The sequence below is a fragment of the Ictalurus furcatus genome, chromosome 15, assembly GCF_023375685.1.
Source record: "Ictalurus furcatus strain D&B chromosome 15, Billie_1.0, whole genome shotgun sequence".
NCBI lineage: Eukaryota > Metazoa > Chordata > Actinopteri > Siluriformes > Ictaluridae > Ictalurus > Ictalurus furcatus.
The window spans coordinates 12,970,553-12,990,931 of NC_071269.1; the positions used below are offsets into that span (position 1 = coordinate 12,970,553).

The 20,379-nt window shown below is 40.3% G+C and overlaps 1 protein-coding gene across 19 annotated transcripts; it reads right to left on the minus strand.

The window, feature by feature from the left end:
• Nucleotides 1-1,173: 1,173 nt before the first annotated feature.
• kif3b (kinesin family member 3B) lies at nt 1,174-19,999 on the minus strand. 19 transcript variants are annotated; one of them, XR_008387991.1, is made up of 11 exons: nt 18,837-18,987; nt 15,163-16,668; nt 14,933-15,034; nt 14,117-14,239; nt 13,005-13,123; nt 12,448-12,564; nt 12,028-12,133; nt 11,042-11,223; nt 5,139-5,179; nt 4,871-5,043; nt 2,709-2,830 (listed from the first exon to the last, which is right to left on the minus strand). XR_008387991.1 is itself a non-coding variant. In XM_053644162.1 (10 exons), the coding sequence occupies exons 2-10, from the start codon at nt 16,582-16,584 to the stop codon at nt 2,805-2,807; spliced, it is 2,238 nt and encodes a 745-aa protein (XP_053500137.1). In that variant the 5' UTR covers nt 16,585-16,668; nt 18,837-18,987; the 3' UTR covers nt 1,174-2,804. The 19 variants fall into 19 exon arrangements, 12 of the variants coding, with proteins under 12 accessions (XP_053500137.1, XP_053500135.1, XP_053500133.1 ...); XR_008387989.1 differs by lacking the exons at nt 4,871-5,043; nt 5,139-5,179 and adding an exon at nt 1,174-2,295 and having other exon boundaries at nt 2,388-2,830; XM_053644162.1 differs by lacking the exon at nt 4,871-5,043 and having other exon boundaries at nt 1,174-2,830.
• Between the last annotated feature and the right edge of the window lie 380 nt (nt 20,000-20,379).

The following is a 20,379-nucleotide window of genomic DNA, read 5'->3' on the forward strand; positions in this document are numbered from 1 at the left end:
GGTACCAATTACAGCCTCAAGTCTTTTTGAGTATGATGCTACAAGCTTGGCACACCTATTTTTGGGCAGTTTCTCCCATTCTTCTTTGCAGGAACTCTCAAGCTCCATCAGATTGGATGGGGAGCGTCGGCGCACAGCCATTTTCAGAACTCTCCAGAGATGTTCAATCAGGTTCAAGTCTAGGCTCTGGCTGGGCCACTGAAGGACATTCACAGAGTTGTCCTGTAGCCACTCCTTTGTTATCTTGGCTGTGTGCTTAGGGTCGTTGTCCTGTTGAAAGATGAACCTTCGACCCAGTCTGAGGTCCAGAGCTCTCTGGAGCAGGTTTTCATCAAGGATGTCTCTGTACATTGCTGCATTCATCTTTCCCTCGATCCTGACTAGTCTCCCAGTTCCTGCCGCTGAAAAACATCCCCACAGCATGATGCTGCCACCACCATGCTTCACTGTAGGGATGGTATTGTCCAGGTGATGACTGGTGCCTGGTTTCTTCCAGACATGACGCTTGCCATTCAGGCCAAAGAGTTCAATCTTTGTCTTGGTCTGAGAGTCCTTCAGGTGCCTTTTGGCAAACTCCAGGCGGGCTGTCATGTGCCTTTTACTGAGGAATGGCTTCCGTCTGGCCACTCTACCATACAGGCCTGATTGGTGGAGTGCTGCAGAGATGGTTGTTCTTCTGGAAGGGTCTCCTCTCTCCACAGAAGACATGCTGGAGTGACCATCCGGTTTTTGGTCACATCCCTGACTAAGGCCCTTCTACCCCCGATCATTCAGTTTGGCTGGGCGGCCAACTCTAGGAAGAGTCCTGCTGGTTCCAAACTTCTTCCATTTACGGATGATGGAGGCCACTGTGCTCATTGTGACCTTCAATACTGCAGAAATGTTTCTGTACCCTTCCCCAGATCTGTGCCTCGATACAATCCTGTCTTGGAAGTCTACAGACAATTACTTGGACTTCATGGCTTGGTTTGTGCTCTGACATGCATTGTTAACTGTGGGACCTTATATAGACAAGTGTGTGCCTTTCCAATCATGTCCAATCAAGTGAATTTATCACAGGTGGACTCCAATCAAGTTGTACAAACATCTCAAGGATGATGAGTGGAAACAGGATGCACCTGAGCTCAATTTTGAGTGTCATGGCAAAGGCTGTGAATACTTATGTACATGTGATTTTTTTTTTTTTTTTTACTTTTAATAAGTTTGCAAAGATTTCAAACAAACTTCTTTTATGTCATCATTATGGGGTACTGTCTGTAGGATTTTGAGAAAAATAATGAATTTAATCCATTTTGGAATAAGGCTGTAACATAAAATGTGGAAATAGTGAAGTGCTGTGAATACTTTATGGATGCACTGTAAGTTATCATTTTAAATGTTGCTATATGACCATTCATCTTTTTTTGCTATTTTATTTCAACAGTATAGTTGAGAATTATGTACTGACATTTCTACATACACACACATTGTATACATGGGTTTAATTAAACCCTACAGTAGCAGCAAGCAATGGTGTCACCCTTATTGGTAAGGCAGAGGGTGGGGTAAGGAGAATATTGCAGTTTATTAGTGTTACAAAAACAAAAATTTTTACAAATTCTCCCAGCATCACATTTATACTGAGAGCACTGTGTGGCTGCTGAGAAGAAAGCAGATAAATAAGTTTTGTTTTAAGTGTTCTATAAACAGGGGCTTTTATAGGACAAAATAAAGTAACAAACTCTCCATCTACACATGCTCTGAAAGGAAAAGCACAGTGGTACTCCAAAACAACTGTGATGGTCTAAACTTACACTCCTTTGTTGCTTCATTACATTGGTTTATTCCAAAGGACACTCTGACCAAAGGGAAGACCAAAAGACTTCTTTTACTGTGTAAAAAGGGAAGGTAAGGCACCTTGGAACCCTGATTATTCAGTGTGTTGACCTGTTTAGTTCCCCACTCCAATCCTTCCAACTTGGGTGACCCAAATAGAACAGCATTACAGCTCTAACTAAACATCAGTCCAGACCCACTCCCTGACCCCTCCACTCCTCACATCCTTGGTTCCTAGTGCTAAAAGGAATGGGAGGAAGGATGCAGGTGCTGCTCTCTCACTCAGCAGATAACACTACAGCGCATATTTGGAGGCAAATGGATGGAATGCTTGCTCCCACCCAGTGAAATCCTCGTGAGCCTTTCAATTTGTTAAACCTACAATTAAAATAAAAATACATACCTAGATAGATACAACCTAACATCTGGATATACAGTGGCGTTCTTGCCAAATGTGGTTCAAATCTCTGTGCCACAGCACTATAAGAACAGGACAAGGATGTTGCTTTCGGTTATCAGCAAGACTAGACACTAAAAACAGTTTTTATGTTCTAAATAAGACAGCAACACACCTCTGAACACCAATGTCACAAAACCTGCCTGCTTCAGGAAAGCTCATGTTTTGTACGATGTTTCTGTGATTGCACTTTCAAGTGTATTAAACCAGTCAACAGCAGAACCTGCTCATTTATAGTCCTGATTATGTTTGCTTTGTTTTTTTTAAATGATGAGAGGAAGTCGTCTCTTGGTCTGCCTTCTCATTAATGTATACATGTTAAGTATACATTTTAGAACCTGGGGATTTTATTAATACCAAACTTCAACTTGTAGTTCCAGACCATGGCCAAAAAACACAAAGTCTGTCTAGATGGCTAAATGATCTGGAGTAGGAGTAAGGATTTAGAAGTGTCATTTGGGCACAAGGCCACGAGACTGGGGGTAGAGTGGAGATCCTGAGCTGGAGGGGCTGTGGGCTGACGTGGGGGTGCTCACCTTCTTGCCTGTTTTGGGACGGCTGGGAAAGAAGGAATCAGGGGCAGAAAAAAGAGAAGTTTAAAATACATTATGTGAAATAAAAGTGTAACATGCACATACACACACATATACACACATATATACATATACACACACACACACACACACACATATATATATATATATATATATATATATATATATATATAAAAATATAAATTATATTATATATATATATATATATATACACACACACACACAAACACACACACAGTATCTCACAAAAGTGAGCACATCCCTCACATTTTTGTAAATATTTGATTACATCTTTTCATGTGACAACACTGAAGAAATGACACTTTGCTACAATGTAAAGTAGTGAGTGTACAGCTTGTGTAACAGTGTCAATTTGCTGTCCCCTCAAAATAACTCAACACACAGCCATTAATGTCTAAACCACTGGAAACAAAAGTGAGCACACCCCTAAGAGAAAATGTCCAAATTGGGCCCAATTAGCCATTTTCCCTCCCCGGTGTCATGTGACTTGTTAGTGTTACAAGGTCTCAGGTGTGAATGAGGAGCAGGTGTGTTAAATTTGGTGTTATCGCTCTCACACTCCCTCATACTGGTCACTGGAAGTTCAACATGGCACCGCATGGCAAAGAACTCTCTGAGGATCTGAAAAGAATTGTTGCTCTACATAAAGATGGCCTAGGCTATAAGAAGATTGCCAAGACCCTGACACTGAGTTGCAGCATGGTGGCCAAGACCATACAGCGGTTTAACAGGACAGGTTCCACTCAGAACAGGCCTCGCCCTGGTCGACCAAAGAAGTTGAGTGCACGTGCTCAGCGTCATATACAGAAGTTGACTTTGGGAAATAGACATATGACTGCTGCCAACATTGCTGCAGAGGTTGAAGGGGTGGGGGGGTCAGCCTGTCAGTGCTCAGACCATACGCCGCACACTGCATCAAATATGCATGGCTGTCGTCCCACAAGGAAGCCTCTTCTAAAGATGATGCACAAGAAAGCCCGCAAACAGTTTGCTGAAGACAAGCAGACTAAGGACATGGATTACTGGAACCATGTTCTGTGGTCTGATGAGACCAAGATAAACTTATTTGGTTCAGATGGTGTCAAGCGTGTGTGGCGGCAACCAGGTGAGGAGTACAAAGACAAGCGTGTCTTGCCTACAGTCAAGCATGGTGGTGGGAGTGTCATGGTCTGGGGCTGCATGAGTGCTGCCGGCACTGGGGAGCTACAGTTCATTGAGGGAACCATGAATGCCAACATGTACTGTGACATACTGAAGCATAGCATGATCCCAGCATGATAATGACCCCAAACACACCTCCAAGATGACCACTGCCTTGCTAAAGAAGCAGAGGGTGAAGGTGATGGACTGGCCAAGCATGTCTCCAGACCTAAATCCTATTGAGCATCTGTGGGGCATCCTCAAACGGAAGGTGTAAGAGCACAAGGTCTCTAACATTCACCAGCTCCGTGATGTCGTCATGGAGGAGTGGAAGAGGAATCCAGTGGAAACCTGTGAAGCTCTGGTGAACTCCATGACCAAGAGGGTTAAGGCAGTGCTGGAAAATAATGGTGGCCACACAAAATATTGATACTTTGGGCCCAATTTGGACATTTTCACTTAGGGGTGTACTCACTTTTATTGCCAGTACTTTAGACATTAATGGCTGTGTGCTGAGTTATTTTAAGGGGACAGCAAATTTACACTGTTATACAAGCTGTACACTCACTACTTTACATTGTAGCAAAGTGTCATTTCTTCAGGTGTTGTCACATGAAAAGATATAATCAAATATTTACAAAAATGTGAGGGGTGTACTCACTTTTGTGAGATACTGTGGATACATATATGTATGAACACCTGTACACCTGCTCATTTAGGCAGTTATCCAATCATGCAGATTCAGGTCAAGAACTTCAGTTAATGTTCACATCAGAATAAGGACTAATGTGATCGTTGTGACTTTAACAGTGTTATGGTTGTTGGTGCCCAATGGGCTAGTTTGAATATTTCTGAAATTGAGAACGAGGGTCTCCTAACACACCTTGTTGAGGAGAGAGATCAGAAGGATAATGGCCATTCTGGTCAAACTGACAGGGAAGTCTATTGTAACTCAAATACATCAGTCCTTACAACCGTGGAGAGCAGAGAAGCATCCCAGAATGCACAATACATCAACCCTTGATAGGTTACATCACAATACATCAGGTTCCAATCCTGTCAGCCAAGAACAAGAATCTGAGGCCATAAGGTGCACAGACTCACCCAAACTAGACAGTTGAAGATAAGAAAAAGAAAAAAAAAAATTTCACCTGGTGTTTTTCCAGTCTTCAACTGTCCAGTTTCTCTGTATCTGCAGGATTTAATGTATTACACTGCTGCCATATGATTGGCTGATTAGATAATTGCATGAATGGGTACTATAGATTACAGTTGTTCCTAATAAAAGGAGTTCAGTGAGTGTATATGTCCACATATATTAATAATAATGCAGTCTAAATTTACTGTATAAAATCTGTTATGTACAACGAACCAATATAGGTAGCAATTAGTGATTTGAGTAAACAATTTAGTATGAACAATCTCCACTGCTTATTCTGTAATGGTTGTTGCACTTGTCCATAACTGCACCGTACATCATGTGCCATCGTCCAACAGCACAGTGTTTTATGTGGATTCTGAATACCAGGACACATTGTTCAAAATTCTGTTCACTGTTCATCATTCATTAGAATTTCAGTTCTCTGGATCTGTATACAGTGCACTCAAATAAAATTGGCACCCTTGGTAAATATGAGCAAAGGCGGCTGTGAAAAATTGTCTTTATTGTTTAACCTTTTGTTTAAAAATAAATAAATAAAACAAAAAAAATCATTAAAAAAAAAAACCACACACACAAATATTCTGCTCTCATGGATATCAAACAATTGCACACAACAGGTTTATAAAAAAAAATCTCTGTTAAATATAGGTGTGCAACAATTATTGGCACCCTTATGAATTCATATATATATAGAAAAACATATTTGAAGTATATTCCTAATGATATTTTTAAAAAATATATATAAATAAATTTTGAACACCTGGGTGACTAGGAACAGGAAACTGTTCAACCATGACTTCCTTTTCACAGGGGTATAAATATAAGGTAACATAGGCCAAATTTCCTTAGTCATTTATAACAATGGGTAAGACCAAGTAATATAGCTGTGATGTGCAGAAAAAGGTTGTTGAGCATCACAAAATAGGAAGTGGCTATAAGAAAATAGCACAAGCATTGAAAATGCCCAGTTCCACCAACAGGGCAACAATTAAGAAGCTCCAGTCAACTGGACATGTTCTGAATCAACCTGGAATTGGACATGTGTGTATATTGTCTCAACGCACTATGAAGACAATGGTTCAAGTGGCCAAAAAATCTCCAAGGATCATAGCTGGAGAATTGCAGAAGGTAGTTGCGTCTTGAGGTTAGAAAGTCTCCAAAACTACAATCTGAAGTCACTTATATCACCACAAATTGTTTGGAAGGGTTTCAAGAAAAAAGCCTCTACTCTCAGCCAAAAACAGAACTCAAGCATCTTCAGTTTGCCAGACACTACTGGAACATCAAATGGGATCGGGTTCTACGGTCAGATGAAACCAAAACAGAGCTTTTTGCCAATAAACACCAGAGGTAGTTTTGGCACACACAGAGAGAGGAAGCCATATGGAAAAGTACCTCATGTCCATGGTTAAATATGGTGGTGGCTCTTTAATGTTTTGGGGCTGTTTTTCTGCCAGAGGACCTGGGCATTTTGTTAGGATACATGGCATCATGGACTCGATCAAATATGAACAGATATTAAATGAAAATCAGACTGCCTCTGCCAGAAAGCTTAAAATGGGCTGTGGTTGGATCTTCCAGCAGGACAATGATCCAAAACATACAAAAAATCAAAATCAAAAGATCAAAATCAACACAAAAATGGTTTACTGGAGATTCGGAATTCGATGGAGTAGGACGCGAAGTTGGAGGCTCCTGCTGATTTCGATTAAAATTGTAATTAATTTGCGCTTTCCGGTTATACAATATATTTTGACTTATTCTACTCTGTTTCCTTGTTTGCAATTTTAACTTTGTGGTACATTAAAATGTCTGGAAAGAACACGAAAACCCACGGTAGCATTCAGACATGACTGAGGCCAAGTGTGCACGCCGCGAGCAAGCCTCCTTCTCCCCCTGTATCCGCGTCGCCGAGCGGTGACCCTGACTTCGCCGCACTCAGGCTTGAGTTGCTGGCTTTCCTGAGGAAGGACATCGCCGATATTTTTAAAAAGGAGCTCCAGAAGCTCCAGGAGACTCTCGGGGGTGCGCTGTCTACTATCCAACTTGACCTGCAGGCCGTAAAAACACAGCATCGGTAGCAACTTGATCACCAGCCAGCTACCATATCAACACTGAAAGGTACTGTTGGGGAAATGGAGCACGCGCTCTCCGGTTGCATCGATGACATAGTTCATATGAAGACTATTATCGAGTCTCTCACTGCGACCGTGACTCAGTTAGAGAATAAATGTGAGGATTTGGAGTCAAGGTCACGGCGCAATAACGTTAGGATAGTCGGAATTCCAGAGGGCGCTGACACATGTACAACTGCTGCTGTAGCGGCCTTGTTAAAAGAGGCGTTTGGTCTGGAGAAGGAGCCGGTTTTGGAGCGGTCCCACCGGACCCTTCAGCTGAAGCCCAAGCCTGATGAAAGACCACGAGCTATTGTGTGCAGATTCCACTATCACAGTGACTGTGCTGACATTTTACGCCGTGCGAGAGAGATCCAGCGGATTAAAAGTGAGGGATTTGACCATCTCCGTTTTCCCTGACTACACAGCCAAGACAGCCCGGGCCCAGGCCGCATTTAATGAGGTTCGGCGTCAACTTTGTGATATTGAGGGCGCTCGCTCACCCAGCTCGGCTTCGCATTGCATATAACAGTGTTCAGAAGGACTTTATTTCAGCGGAGGAAGCAGGAGACTATGTTAAACTCTTGATATCGGGGTGAACTGCATCACCTACACAGCAGAGTCTTTTTCGCTCTTCTATTATTATTTTTTTTTGCACTCGGCCTTCCAGCTCTATAGAATTCTGATTTTTATTTAAGATATTGTCGTTGCATTACTCCACCTAGATTTTGTGGACTTACTCCTCTTAAAATTTACTTCTGTATTAATGTGCTTCTCTGTCTTGATGCTCTGACCGGGTTAGAGTTTCTGTTTATTTAATTTTATTAGTGTTATCTCCTCGGCTTTACATGCTTCACTGTTATATTATTTGTTACAAGTCTTTAAAAGGTACGGACATTATATTTATTATTGTGTGCAGACTGTTTATCAGACTTGGTAATATTGTTGGTTAGTTCAGCTTACTCTCCGAGTTGTTTTCACATTGTGGACAACGTTCGGTTTTTGTAGGATACACTGCTGTCTCATTTGTTTGTGGAGACTCTGGGTGTGTGGGTGTTTGGAGGATTGTGAGAGTAAGCAGAACATGCCAATGCTTTGAAGGATGTAATGTTATTTAATTGCGAATCTGTTTTTAGAGGATTTAAACCCAACATGGTGAACAAATTATATTACAGAATTCAGGCAATTTAACTGGGGTTATCTCATACAGTGTAGCAAGTAATAATCTGGAAAGACCTTTGTAATATCACGGTATAAACCTGGATTTAAAGAGAAGCAAATTAGTAAATGAATCACATGAAAATGAATAAATAAAGACAGAAAAAAAACAAAAAAATGGTTTACTGACCACAAAATCAAGGTCCTGCTATGGCCATCCCAGTCCCCTTTGCATATCCCAGCTTGTTAGGAAGTTGGGGTCAGACGATACGGCACCCCTTGAAGCTGAGAGAGTTAAAGGCCTTGCTCAAGGAAGGCTGAGAAGAAGACAGAGCTTTTATCTAGCCAAAGGGAGGTAGCACAAAATATTGACTAAAAGGGTGCCAATAAGTGTTGTGTTTTATTTGCAATTGTTTGTTATCAGGGATATGCAGAGAGTTTCTAAGGGCAGGGGCTCAAATGTAAAAAAAAAAAAAAAAAAAAAAAAAAAAAAAAAAAAAAAAAAAGGCTATATCACCAATGAGCTAATCTGACTACTTTACTAACTTTAATTTAACTACATATACTTATCACCCTGATAGACATTGTAAATTGTAAACGTGTGTGGTCACAATACTGCATATGTGAATGACTCTACTAATATAACCTAAATGGTATTTTATTTTTATGTTCATAGAACAAACAACAAAATGGCAGCGGAGAAGGTAAAAAGGGTAATTGGTGTATGACTGAACAGAACACCGGTAACACCAACTATCACAGCAAGCCTCTCTTTGTAAATATATGATGCCTTTTTTGCAGCTATCTGTCTCATATTAGCTCACCTTTTTTCACCCATGTCGATAATGAAGCTGTCCCTTTTGCTGCCACCTTCTTCAGTTTCTCTAAGACATCGTGCCTTTACTGACTACATACCATAATTACCAGATTATAAGCCGCTACTTTTTTTCACACGCTTTGAACACTGCGGCTTAAACAATGATCCGGCTAATTTATGGATTTTTACGGGCTAACAAGCTTCATGCCGCCAAAACATTTAGCCTCATCACATCGGACCAATGAAATTACCGAACAGGTCACAGTGGACCAATGAAACTGTTCGAATTAAATCAAACGCACTCACACTAAATTCTTCAGATCAGTCATTTTGCGCCTCATGCACACACCCTCATCGTGGAAAACGCACAAAGAAATGAATATGATGCAGCTTTCAAGTTAAAGGCGATCGATCTGGCTGTCGAAGAAGGAAATAGCATGCGAAGAGCAACTTTTGCTCAAGTCTGCCAGTGGATCCTAACAGCGTGGAGCAGTGTCAAAAAATCTACTACCACCAATGGGTTTCGAAAGGCTGGACTACTGCGTGATGAAGAGGACAGCACAAGCTCAAGGGCGAATTTGCCTCGAGACGTAAGTGACATTGAGAGCGACAACGAAAGAGAGACTGAGGAAGTGTGTGACGAAGTACCAGTAATTCTGAGGCTGTTCAATTCCGACACTGAAGATGACTTTAGTGGTTTTAGTGCACAGGAGGAAGATGAAGATAGCGATCAATGACTTTTCCTGGTAGGCAACTGTATTTTTTTTTTTTTTTTAACCAGCCATGTTACAGGCACTGTTTGGGGAAAAAAGCATTTACGGTAGGTATTTAATTAAAAGTTTTAAAAATATTTCTGTGTAACATCTTTCTGTGTAAATATCTCATGTTACAACGTGGACACCTGCGGCTTATAGACAAGTGCGGCCTATATATGTACAAATTTTTTTTTCTTTTTAAAGTTAGTGGGTGCGGCTTATATTCAGGTGCGCTCAATAGTCCAAAAATTACAGTAACTTACATATAACAAGGTTATTTGCATGTCTGTAAATGTAAAACTTGAGTAGCTAGTACTTCCCAACACATTCCCTCTCAATCAATTTGAAAAACCTACTAGCGATAAACATATAAAATGCTGCTAAAGGTTAGCAGAAGAGCTAATGGTCTCAGCATACCTGTCTGCCTGTTGAAGCGAGATGCATCACGATTGAGTCATGACAGCAAGACTATCTGACTGCAGACTCGAGTCAGACAAATAAACAGGACAAGTCTCTGGCTTTGGTGATTAATTTGCTGTTTTGTGCATGCTCTCGTGTTAATTTTAATTCAAATGCTTTTTACAAAATATAATTGTTTATTAATTAATGTTGAGAGGGTCCCTTTTAAATAATTCAGAAAAAGGGCAGGGGCTCAAGCCCCCAGAGCCCCCCTTCTGCACGTCCCTGTTGGTTATCCATGACAGCAATGTATTTTTGTGAATTTATTAACAAATGATCAAAAGCTTAAACAACAAAGATAATTTTTCACATATTTACCAAGGGTGCGAATATTAGTGGAGTGCACTGTATATGATGGACAACATAACAGCCATTGAAAATGAAACAAAAATGCCTATTGACACCCTCTAGTGGCATTCAGTAGATGTTCCAACTGTTGAACTGCTTGATCTGAATCAGCACAATGAGAATAGGCAGCATCATGATGTCCATGATGATACACACTGTTTCAGACAGGACTACAAAGGTATTTCAGACAAATTGAGAAAGAAGGATGAAAGAATCAACAGCGAATGGGAGAAGTTCTCACCTTGTTTTTGGTTTCTTGTTGAATCCACCATGGCCCAAAGCTGAAGCATCCACTTGAATGTCATCTTCCTCTCTCAGTGCGTCTTCTAAAGCTGCAGCCACCTTTGGCGCAATCATAGGTTCCTCGTACTCTTTAGTGGTGCGTGTGGGCAAGTCAAGCTCCAGCATCAGGATATTCTCAGCCTGAGAGATAGGGTGGTGTAGTAAGTGCAAAGTTATAGAACAAGTTTCTTATTTATTCCTGACTGAAAACATACAAAATTCTAAAAACAATTAAATGGGTATGACTCCATCGACCAAAGTCTAGTTTTTCTTGTTACTAACTTGTATGCCTCAAATACCCTTAAATGTACTTCAAACAAGAAGCAAGCTAATGAAGAAAAGCTCAGACATTTGACCTTGTTGTGACCTTGACCCTGTTTGGACTCATTCTAAAAATTTAATCAGTTTATCTGCTGATTGCAATGATAATTCCATATAAATACTACAAACATTTAACCACTCGTTCTTGGGATATCGTGCTAATGAGAATCTCAGACAGACAGATGGACAACCCAAAAACATAATGCTTCCTCCACCTATTGATGGATGATAACAATGAACCTGCTACAATATGATACAGTTTAGTAGCTGCCGATCAATACATGGCCAACTTTGCTCAGACTCTGTGGTGAGGCCTACCATTAGTTTGTGAAGAATGATGATGCAGAGTAGACTATTTTATGTATCAGAGTTATGGGCAAATTAGCCCATTTACACAACAGTTTAAAAACATATATATTTTTTCCATACACCATTTGTTCTTTTTTTGATAATAATCAATAAATCATCCATTATAATCTGCAATAATCAACTTTTAATTAATTCTAATAATTTTTTTTTTTTGCCTCCGTTCATTTCAATTGTTGCCTTTTAAATTGATTCATCTTATCCAAGTCATCCGATCGTTACATCCCCAATGCTATGTGCATCCTGGTGTAGACACACCCTATATCGAGGATCAGGGCGCATCATCATGGCCATGCGTGCATGTTGACTCAGCGGCCTCCTGAATCCCACTGCAGACACTGGTCTTGTCATCATCTGCTGATCACTGAGCAATGAAAAGACACAGAAAGAGACAAGAGACAATTAGAATTCTAACTGTTCTTGGCGTCACGATAATGCTATTATTGCTTTTTCAATGCTATAAATATTGCTAATATTAGTAATGTTATTACATATAGATTTGCTATTCTCAAACTGTACTCTTGCATACATGCTAATAAAGTTATCTTAAATTGAATTAAAATTGAGAGAGAGTACAAACAACTCTCAGGAAGATTACAATTTAGTGTACACATTGGTTATCATATAAAGACTTGTCCTAATACAGCTGTGCTAGTATGCATACACACGTTTACATACTCTTGAACACGGGTAATGGGTTTCATTTTCCAAATGTCATCCTCCTCATCAAAGGTGGCCCTCGAAATGATCTTATTCTTCTCCTCCAACGGAATGAAGTTCTCGATGATCAAATGCCTGGTAAGAACAAACCAGAGTCAAAGTTAAACATGAGCCTCCTGTAAGTGGAACAGACCTTGCTGTTAATAAACTGAAATTTTCAGGCCTGATTTAAACTGCCCGCAATTGGATGCAACAAAATACTGCGTTACTACTTTCAGCCAGACTGCGTTACCACAAAGTTATAATAATTCCAGAGAACGTCACAGTGTTTTCTATGCAAAACCCACCTCTTGTTTATATCAGGACATGCACACACATTCAACAACACCATAACAGAGGAAGCTTATATGATTCAGAGATGTTTGCCCTGCTAACAATTAAAAACAAGACAAAAGCAAAAGGGGGGGGACAAACAAGGGAGGAGATTGTGGGGGAAATGACACATTGCTCAGTAGCAACTGTTAAAATCGCTACAGAAAAGGAGACACAGAAAAGAGATGTGAAAGCGTTCATACTTTAGTTTGAGTTCTCTGGTCAATTCGTTCTGTGTCTGCTCCAGCTCCTGTCTCTCTTTAATATGCTCCTCCTGGACATCATGGATCTCTGCCTTCACTGCTTGTAGCTTGGCAAAGAGCTGAGCGAGACAAAGTGTGGAGATCAATACAAGAACTATACGCATGCTTACAGGCAAAAATAAATTTATCATCAGGTGTACTCATGGAGCAACATGAAAGAGGAAGCGGGAGAGTTTCTAGGGAGAGCTGGCCCTAGAAAAAAAAAATGGAAGAGTTGCAAACCTAAAAACGTGTACTCACATACTTGATCTTGTCTAATCTGATATTCAATAGTAACAGTTAAAACATTTAGTCTGAAGCAACTATGCAAAGGAGCACAGCTTCTAACAGACCTACACAGTTATTTATTCAACCCCCATTGCAAATCAGATTTATTGTCAAAATTTACAGTCTGTCAGCTGTTTGCAATGAACAAATCAAACAAAAGCAATTGAAAGAGTTTTTGTTGTGAAAACACAACGAATGCGTCAAGTGGTTTCTCCAAATTCAAAAGAAAATGCAACTTATAATGATTTCTCCAGTTTCAAAATGATACACCGGGCTTACTCTCCATCCTCGCTCTGTGCAGTGATGACTCTGTTCAAAACTGTTTGCTGGCGCTGAAGTGAATGGTAGCGTTTCAAGCCAAGACTAACAGATTCATGGTTTCTTATCGATTTATCAAATGCTGAATTCAGAAAGGATCACTTGAGCACATCAGACACCCAATAATATAAAATACTAATCACTTAATCAATCAATTAAATCAATCAACAAAAAAACAACAACAACAAAAAAAAAACAACAACAAAAAAAAAACAGCAAGGCAGCGGGCCAAATCAGTCCCGATGGCCAGTCCGGGCCTGGTGTCAGTGTCCCTGCTGTGCTGAGACTCTGAAACCACCCAAGCAATGTATCTGGTCAGCCGTGTGTAGCATTAACCTTATTAGCATGCACATTAGGCTGGACATAGTTATTGACTAGTGGAGCTGCTAATCCATATATATATATATATATATATTATATATATATATATATATATTTTTTAAACACAAATTAATTACTTGCTGTACCTTTTTCAATTTCTTGGTCTTTATATCAACTTCCTGTTGCAGTGAGCTGTATGTCTCCTTCAGCTCAAGAGTCTCTTCATCACGACACTCCACCTCTTGCTGCATCTCCCGTTCACGCCTTTTCTACTCTCACACACACACACACACAAGTATACAAGCAAAAAGTAAAAGAATGGGGATACAATGGAATAATCCAATATGCATTCAGTCAGCACCAACTGTTTAGCCAAATTCATGATGCACATTCAACTCATTTAAAAATCTATTTGAACATTCAATTCAATTTTATTTGTATAGCACTTTTAAATGGACATAGTCACAAAGCAGCTTTGTGACAGAAATCTATAAATTCAGCATATAAATTTTAAATGTTTGAATTTATCCCTAATGAGCAAGTCAGAGGCGACAGTGGCAAGGAAAAAACCCCTGAGACGATATGAGGAAGAAAACTTGAGAGGAACCAGACTCAAAAGGGAACCCATCCTCACCTGGGTGACACCAGATAGTGCGATTATAAATAAGTCTGTTCTATAACTACATCTTCAAAAAGTGCAATTGTGTAACCAGGAAATTCATTATAGTTTTCACATGAAGTCTAATTTGTTGAAGTTATCAACTGTTCACTGATGGATTCTTGAATGCAAAACTGCAAGAAAAACATTGCTTTTCTTGTAAAACAAAAATAACATTTATTATAGAAGTTTACTTCTACTGTAACCAAAAGAGACTGAGAAGAAAGCACTTTTTACAGTAAACAAATATTGCTCACACTATATATACACAAGAAGGATTACTACTGTCATATGTTAGCTTTACCTGTTCAGCAATTTCCTGCCTTTTCTGATCCAGAATTCTCTGCTGCTCATTAGTGTGGTCAACAATGTTCTTCCCTCCAACCAATAGCTTGCTCTCCATAGCCTTATGGTAAGAGTGAAAAGGGTCATCAGAGAAAATGTTAAAGTCTAAAAGGCCAGGTTCTTTATTGCCTCATGTTTCTGTCAAATTATGAAGTAATATTAGAGACATGGCTAGCTCTTTCAAGTTACCTTGACTTTGGCTGCCAACATCTCAGATGCCTCTTTTTCCCGATGTAAATCATTCATCTTCTTCTCCTTCTCCATGAGCAGTCGCTGTTTCTCCTCTGCCACCAGGCTGTGGTCCTCCATGATGGCTTTCTTCTCCTTCTCCAGGTTTTCCTGCTGCTCCCGCCAATAATCAGCTATGTTCTTATCCCCATCTGCCCCTTCCTCCTCCTCCTCCTCATCATCTTCATCTTCCACATCATCATCCAGTTGCTCTCCTGCCTCCCCAACCCTCCTCTTCCGCCTTTTCTTCTTCTTTTTCCCTGATCGTTTCTCTAACTGCTGCTTCAGACGAGCGATTTCCTCCTGAAATTCTCGTAGAAGGGCATCCTTGGGGTCCTCGTTGATGCGGGGTTTGTTCTTGATGTTTTTGGCACGGTTCGAGTAGCGTAGCGTAGTAAGAGTCTCCTCTACATTGTAGGAGGCTGGTCCAATGTTGGCCACCATGACAGTTCGGGCGTTACCTCCCAGAGAATCCTGAAGCAGACGTGTGAGCTTGGAATCTCGGTATGGAATGTGAGTACTTTTTCCATCCACTAATGCAGAAATGACATTACCCAAAGCAGACAGGGAGAGGTTGATTTTGGTGGCCTCCTTTAGTCGTTCTCCTTGCGCACCTGTTTTTGTCTGCCTTTCACTTCCTGCCAGGTCAACCAAATTGAGTTTCCCAACACGGATGTGGTTCTCCCCATCTGGACCCAACTCACTGCACTCAATAGTGATAACAAATATGGCATGGGAACGGGAACTATGCTCATTCATGTTGGTTGAGCCAACTGAACGGTTCTGGTTCCCAACATTCATAACATGCTCAATCTCCCTGACACTTTTAGTGACAAATGAAGAAAGGTCTTTGACATAAACACCTGTGTCAGGTCTCTCTTTCAGCTCCAGGCGACGAGACTGGTCCTTGGCTAACAGGTCCCTGATCTCTTCTTGGTAGATCTCCAGGTAAGATGCCCTGACCAGATACTGCTGGTTCTGTGATCTTGAGATATGTGTGAAAATGTGCTCAAAGGAGTTGGGAATGACTCCTCTTTTTTCTGGGTCATTGCGTACCCCTTCCATTGTGTACGTCTTCCCTGTACCTGTCTGTCCATAAGCAAAGATCGTGCCATTGAAGCCCAGCAATACGGAGTCCACCAATGGCCTGAATGTCTCATCATAGAGGTCAACCTGCTTCGAGTTCCAGTCGTAGACCGAGTCAAAAGTGAAAACTTTGGGGTGTTCATGAGTGAACCCACTTCTCGGATTACGTACTACAATCTGGCCAAGCTTTACATCCATAGAGACCACTCTCTCAAAGTTTGAAGCACGCTCTTTTTCATTCATGGGGCGACACCGCACCACAACTTTCACGGACTCTGAGCTCTTGCTTCTGGACATGATTGTGCCTACTTGCACCTTGCTGGCATCGATTTATTATCTTGTAGTATTACTTCACAGTGATGACATTGCCAGCGTCAAAACCTGCGATAAGAAGAGAAAATGCTTGAATGCTGTTGTCTTAACAAATAATGTACCTTCAAACAAGTTCTGCAAGTAGCCTGAAAAGCAGTTGACTACACACAAACAACCTTGTACTTTAAAAAAGTGTTGCCAAATCCCTCCTACTGAAAATCTATATGCATACACACTCCTCAGTGTTCCTTTTTTTACTGCCATTTTACTGCATGCATGGCCTATTTGGAGGATGACCTGAAAGCATAAATGCACTGTTCAGCAATACTCAGGGATTGGTGGAATACAAAATTACCCTTATTGCCTTGGGGAAAGATTTGTGCAGTGGGATCAACAAATATGTGAATGGCTTTATAATTATTATTATTAGGAACACCTGTACACCTACTCATTCATGCAATTATTTAATCAGCCAATCATGTAGCAGCAGCGCAATACATAAAATCATGCAGATACGGGCCAGCAGCTTTGGATAATGTTCACATCCGCCATCAGAATGGGGAAAAAATGTGATCTCAATGATTTTGACCGTGGCATGATTGTTGGTGCTAGGTGGGCTGGATTGAGTATTTTTTATAACTGCTGATCTCCTGAGATTTTCACGCACAACAGTCTATAAAGTTTCTAATCTAGTCTCTAATGAACTTTTAATAGCTATAGATTCTGTAAAGTGTGACATCCTTGTACTGTTGGACTTAAGCACTGATTCTGACACCATTGATCACCATATCCTCCTAAATAGATTAAAATATGAGGTCAGCATCCATGACGCTACATGAGACTGTTTTTTGTCATATCTTAAAAATAGCGTATTTTTTGGTGGAAAATTAGAGCGTTCAACTGTTGACCATAGTCCCCATCACTTGTGGAGTGCCTCAAGGCTCCGTTCTTGGTTTGCCTTTATACTTGCACCCTCTTTGCACCATTCTTGAGTGTCACAAGGTTTCCTACTCTTCTTTTAGACTGTCTAAGGCAGTTCTGCAGACAGAAGACCCTTGCTGATGAGAAATTCTCTGGTTCACCTCGAACCAGAGAATGCCAGACTGGTTCGAGGTGACAAAGGCTACGGTAACTCAGATAACCACTCTGTACAATTGTGGTGATATCACAACAGCAGAAGCCCACATTGAGATACACTCCTGTCAGCCAACAACAGAAAGCTGAGGCTGTAGTGGGCACAGGCTCACCAAAACTGGACAGTAGAAGACTGGAAAAACATAGCCTGGTGATGAATCTCGATTTCTGCTGAGGCACTCAGATGGCAGGGTCAGAATTTCGGGCCACCAGCATGAATCCATGGACCCAATCTGCCTTGTGTCAACAGTCCAGGCTAGTGGAGGTGGTGTAATGGTGGTAAGATTATGGAAAAGGGAGTGTACAATGCTCTGATCAACTACTAATCGACTCCTTATCAATCAATAACCAATACTGTTGATATTTGTACTACAGCCATGCATGTAAAATAATTCAAATAAAAAAAAAGCTAGTTTACTATAAGAAAATCCAACTTTGAGACAGCCACAAGAGACACAACATCTACAATATTAGCTAACGAACATGTCAAACACCTTGTAAGAGAATGTAAATATGCACAACAGTACTGTCGACAATCATTCCTTCAAGCTTAAACCAAATATAATAGATGGCCACGTTATCTAGAATTAATCTAATTTGTTTAGCACAAATTCTCTGGAACTGGTCATATTTGATAACCAAACGCTGCCTATGCTAACAAATAAGCGTATTTAGGAACCTTAAAAGCTTATATGGACCTGGTCAGCTAGCTAGAGCAGCCTTTAGCTCGTGTGTAACATTTTATGAACGATATTCCTTTACTCACTGCGGTTGTCGTCATCTCTGGAGCGATGATAAATATCGGACAATCTGTGCACTGCTTGAGCTAGCTAACAAAAGTGCATGCATAGCGGTTTTGCAAACGTAGGTAACTAACAATTCAGCTAGCTAATGCTAGCTAACTCAGCTAGCTGAATCGGGACACAGCTCCCGGTAACCTCCCTCTGTAACGGCCTAGCAACGGCAAACATTCACTTGTTTACGACCACGGCAGTTAGCCTAGCGAGCTAGCTCCACCTGCTAAACACAACAACAGCTTGTCGTATTGCTGTCACACTGTTTCCAATAAAATAACACGTTAACACGCAAATAAAGAACTTTACCTTGCTCGTACAGGCACACTCTCTCCGACAGCCATTTCTGCATAGTCCTGCACGAACGCTATGAGAGACTGAATGAGTGAGCTTTGTTTGTGTGTGTGTTTGTTGCAAGGGATACAGTGCGTTTGGATTAGTTATGTATCGTTCGCAAGTGAGTCGGCTCTTTGAATCGACTCCATTAGGTGTACGTTGAGAGCCAACTTGCTTGCTGAAGATGTAATTTGTAATCAAATGTATTAAACTTTTAGGTCTGTTCGGGATAGAATTAAGCGCATTTTTTACTTTTATCATGCAAAATGTATTAACCATCTTTCTGTAATAAACCTTTTTACCTTAAGAGGACGATTCTGCGAGTGTTGTCTAATTTCCACGATAATTTGGCGCCTCCTGGCTGGGCTGCGCGAGTCTTTTCAGCTTATCTGGACAAGTGAATCGGAGGACGCTCATGAAAAAGTTTCATGCTGAAATCCGTGTTGACACGCAGGCGGTTTGCTCTTTTATTGTGCAGAGCAAAAGACCGATGCAGCCTTACCACTGACTGGTAGGAATAATCAAGGAATTAGAATTTTATGAAGTCATAGTGTATTGCTGTCTGTATGGAAGGGAGTCAATGATATAAGAAATGCGTGTATTACACTGAGAGAAGTATTACATGGAGTGATTTCTTATAAGTTCCGGGAAATTCGCCTTTGCGACTGCAGAGATATTGGTGTTTCTTAGATCACAGCTTCAAAACTAAGATATATACAGACAGGTATATATACAGAGAGAGATAATAACGGTAAAAAATATTTGCTAACTGAAAGAGTCCGCTTCGAATAATAAATAAGTAAAGAGAGTACTTATTAAGAAGCACAAGAGGCGCAGTATTTTTGTGGCTGGTTATTATCAAGTGGCATGCCCCACTGACTGATTCCATCATACCAGCGGTACATGATAGATTTGGCAAATTTAACGCACAAGTAAATTTTACTGAGATAAAAAATAATAATAATAATAAAAAAATGTTAAAAAAAGACGGGAAGAGAAAACTGTAAGTCCTACCAAATTGCTGTATGTGGACTCGCCCTCACAGGTAAACTCAACATTCTTAAGGTTTGCTCTATTGAACCTATAGGTTATATGATTAATTGAATGTCTAGAGATTTGGCACACACTAGAACCTTTTCTGTCTGTGCACGAAAATGCCTATTCACTTGATTTTCATAGCATGTTAAATTGATTAAAACTTTGAAAGTTACAGAAACTAATTTTTATATATATATATATATATATATATATATATATATATATATATATATATATATATGTGGGTAAACCATGTAGCAAAGCACATCCTGTGACACATGCTATGTTATGTACAGGGTGTTCATATGTTGGTTCTAATATCACGTTTATGTGTGTGATTTATGGGGAAGGATGTTTGAACCAATATGATGTATAGGTTAAAGAATGTGCTTTCCTAGGAAAAGGTAGTTTTGTCTTAGACAGTAGTTAGAACAGCAGCAAATTAATTTGGAAGCAAAGAAGATATTCCTAAAAGTAA

Bases quoted from the DNA above. Each gene is read 5' to 3' on its own strand.
- kif3b (XM_053644160.1), bottom strand. From the start codon at position 16,584: ATGTCCAGAAGCAAGAGCTCAGAGTCCGTGAAAGTTGTGGTGCGGTGT. The intron at 12,565-13,004 runs GTATGAACGCTT...TGTTCTTACCAG, and splicing joins ACCAGAGAACTCAAACTAAA to GCATTTGATCATCGAGAACT. The intron at 12,134-12,447 runs GTATGTAAACGT...TTCATTGCTCAG, and splicing joins CCCATTACCCGTGTTCAAGA to TGATCAGCAGATGATGACAA.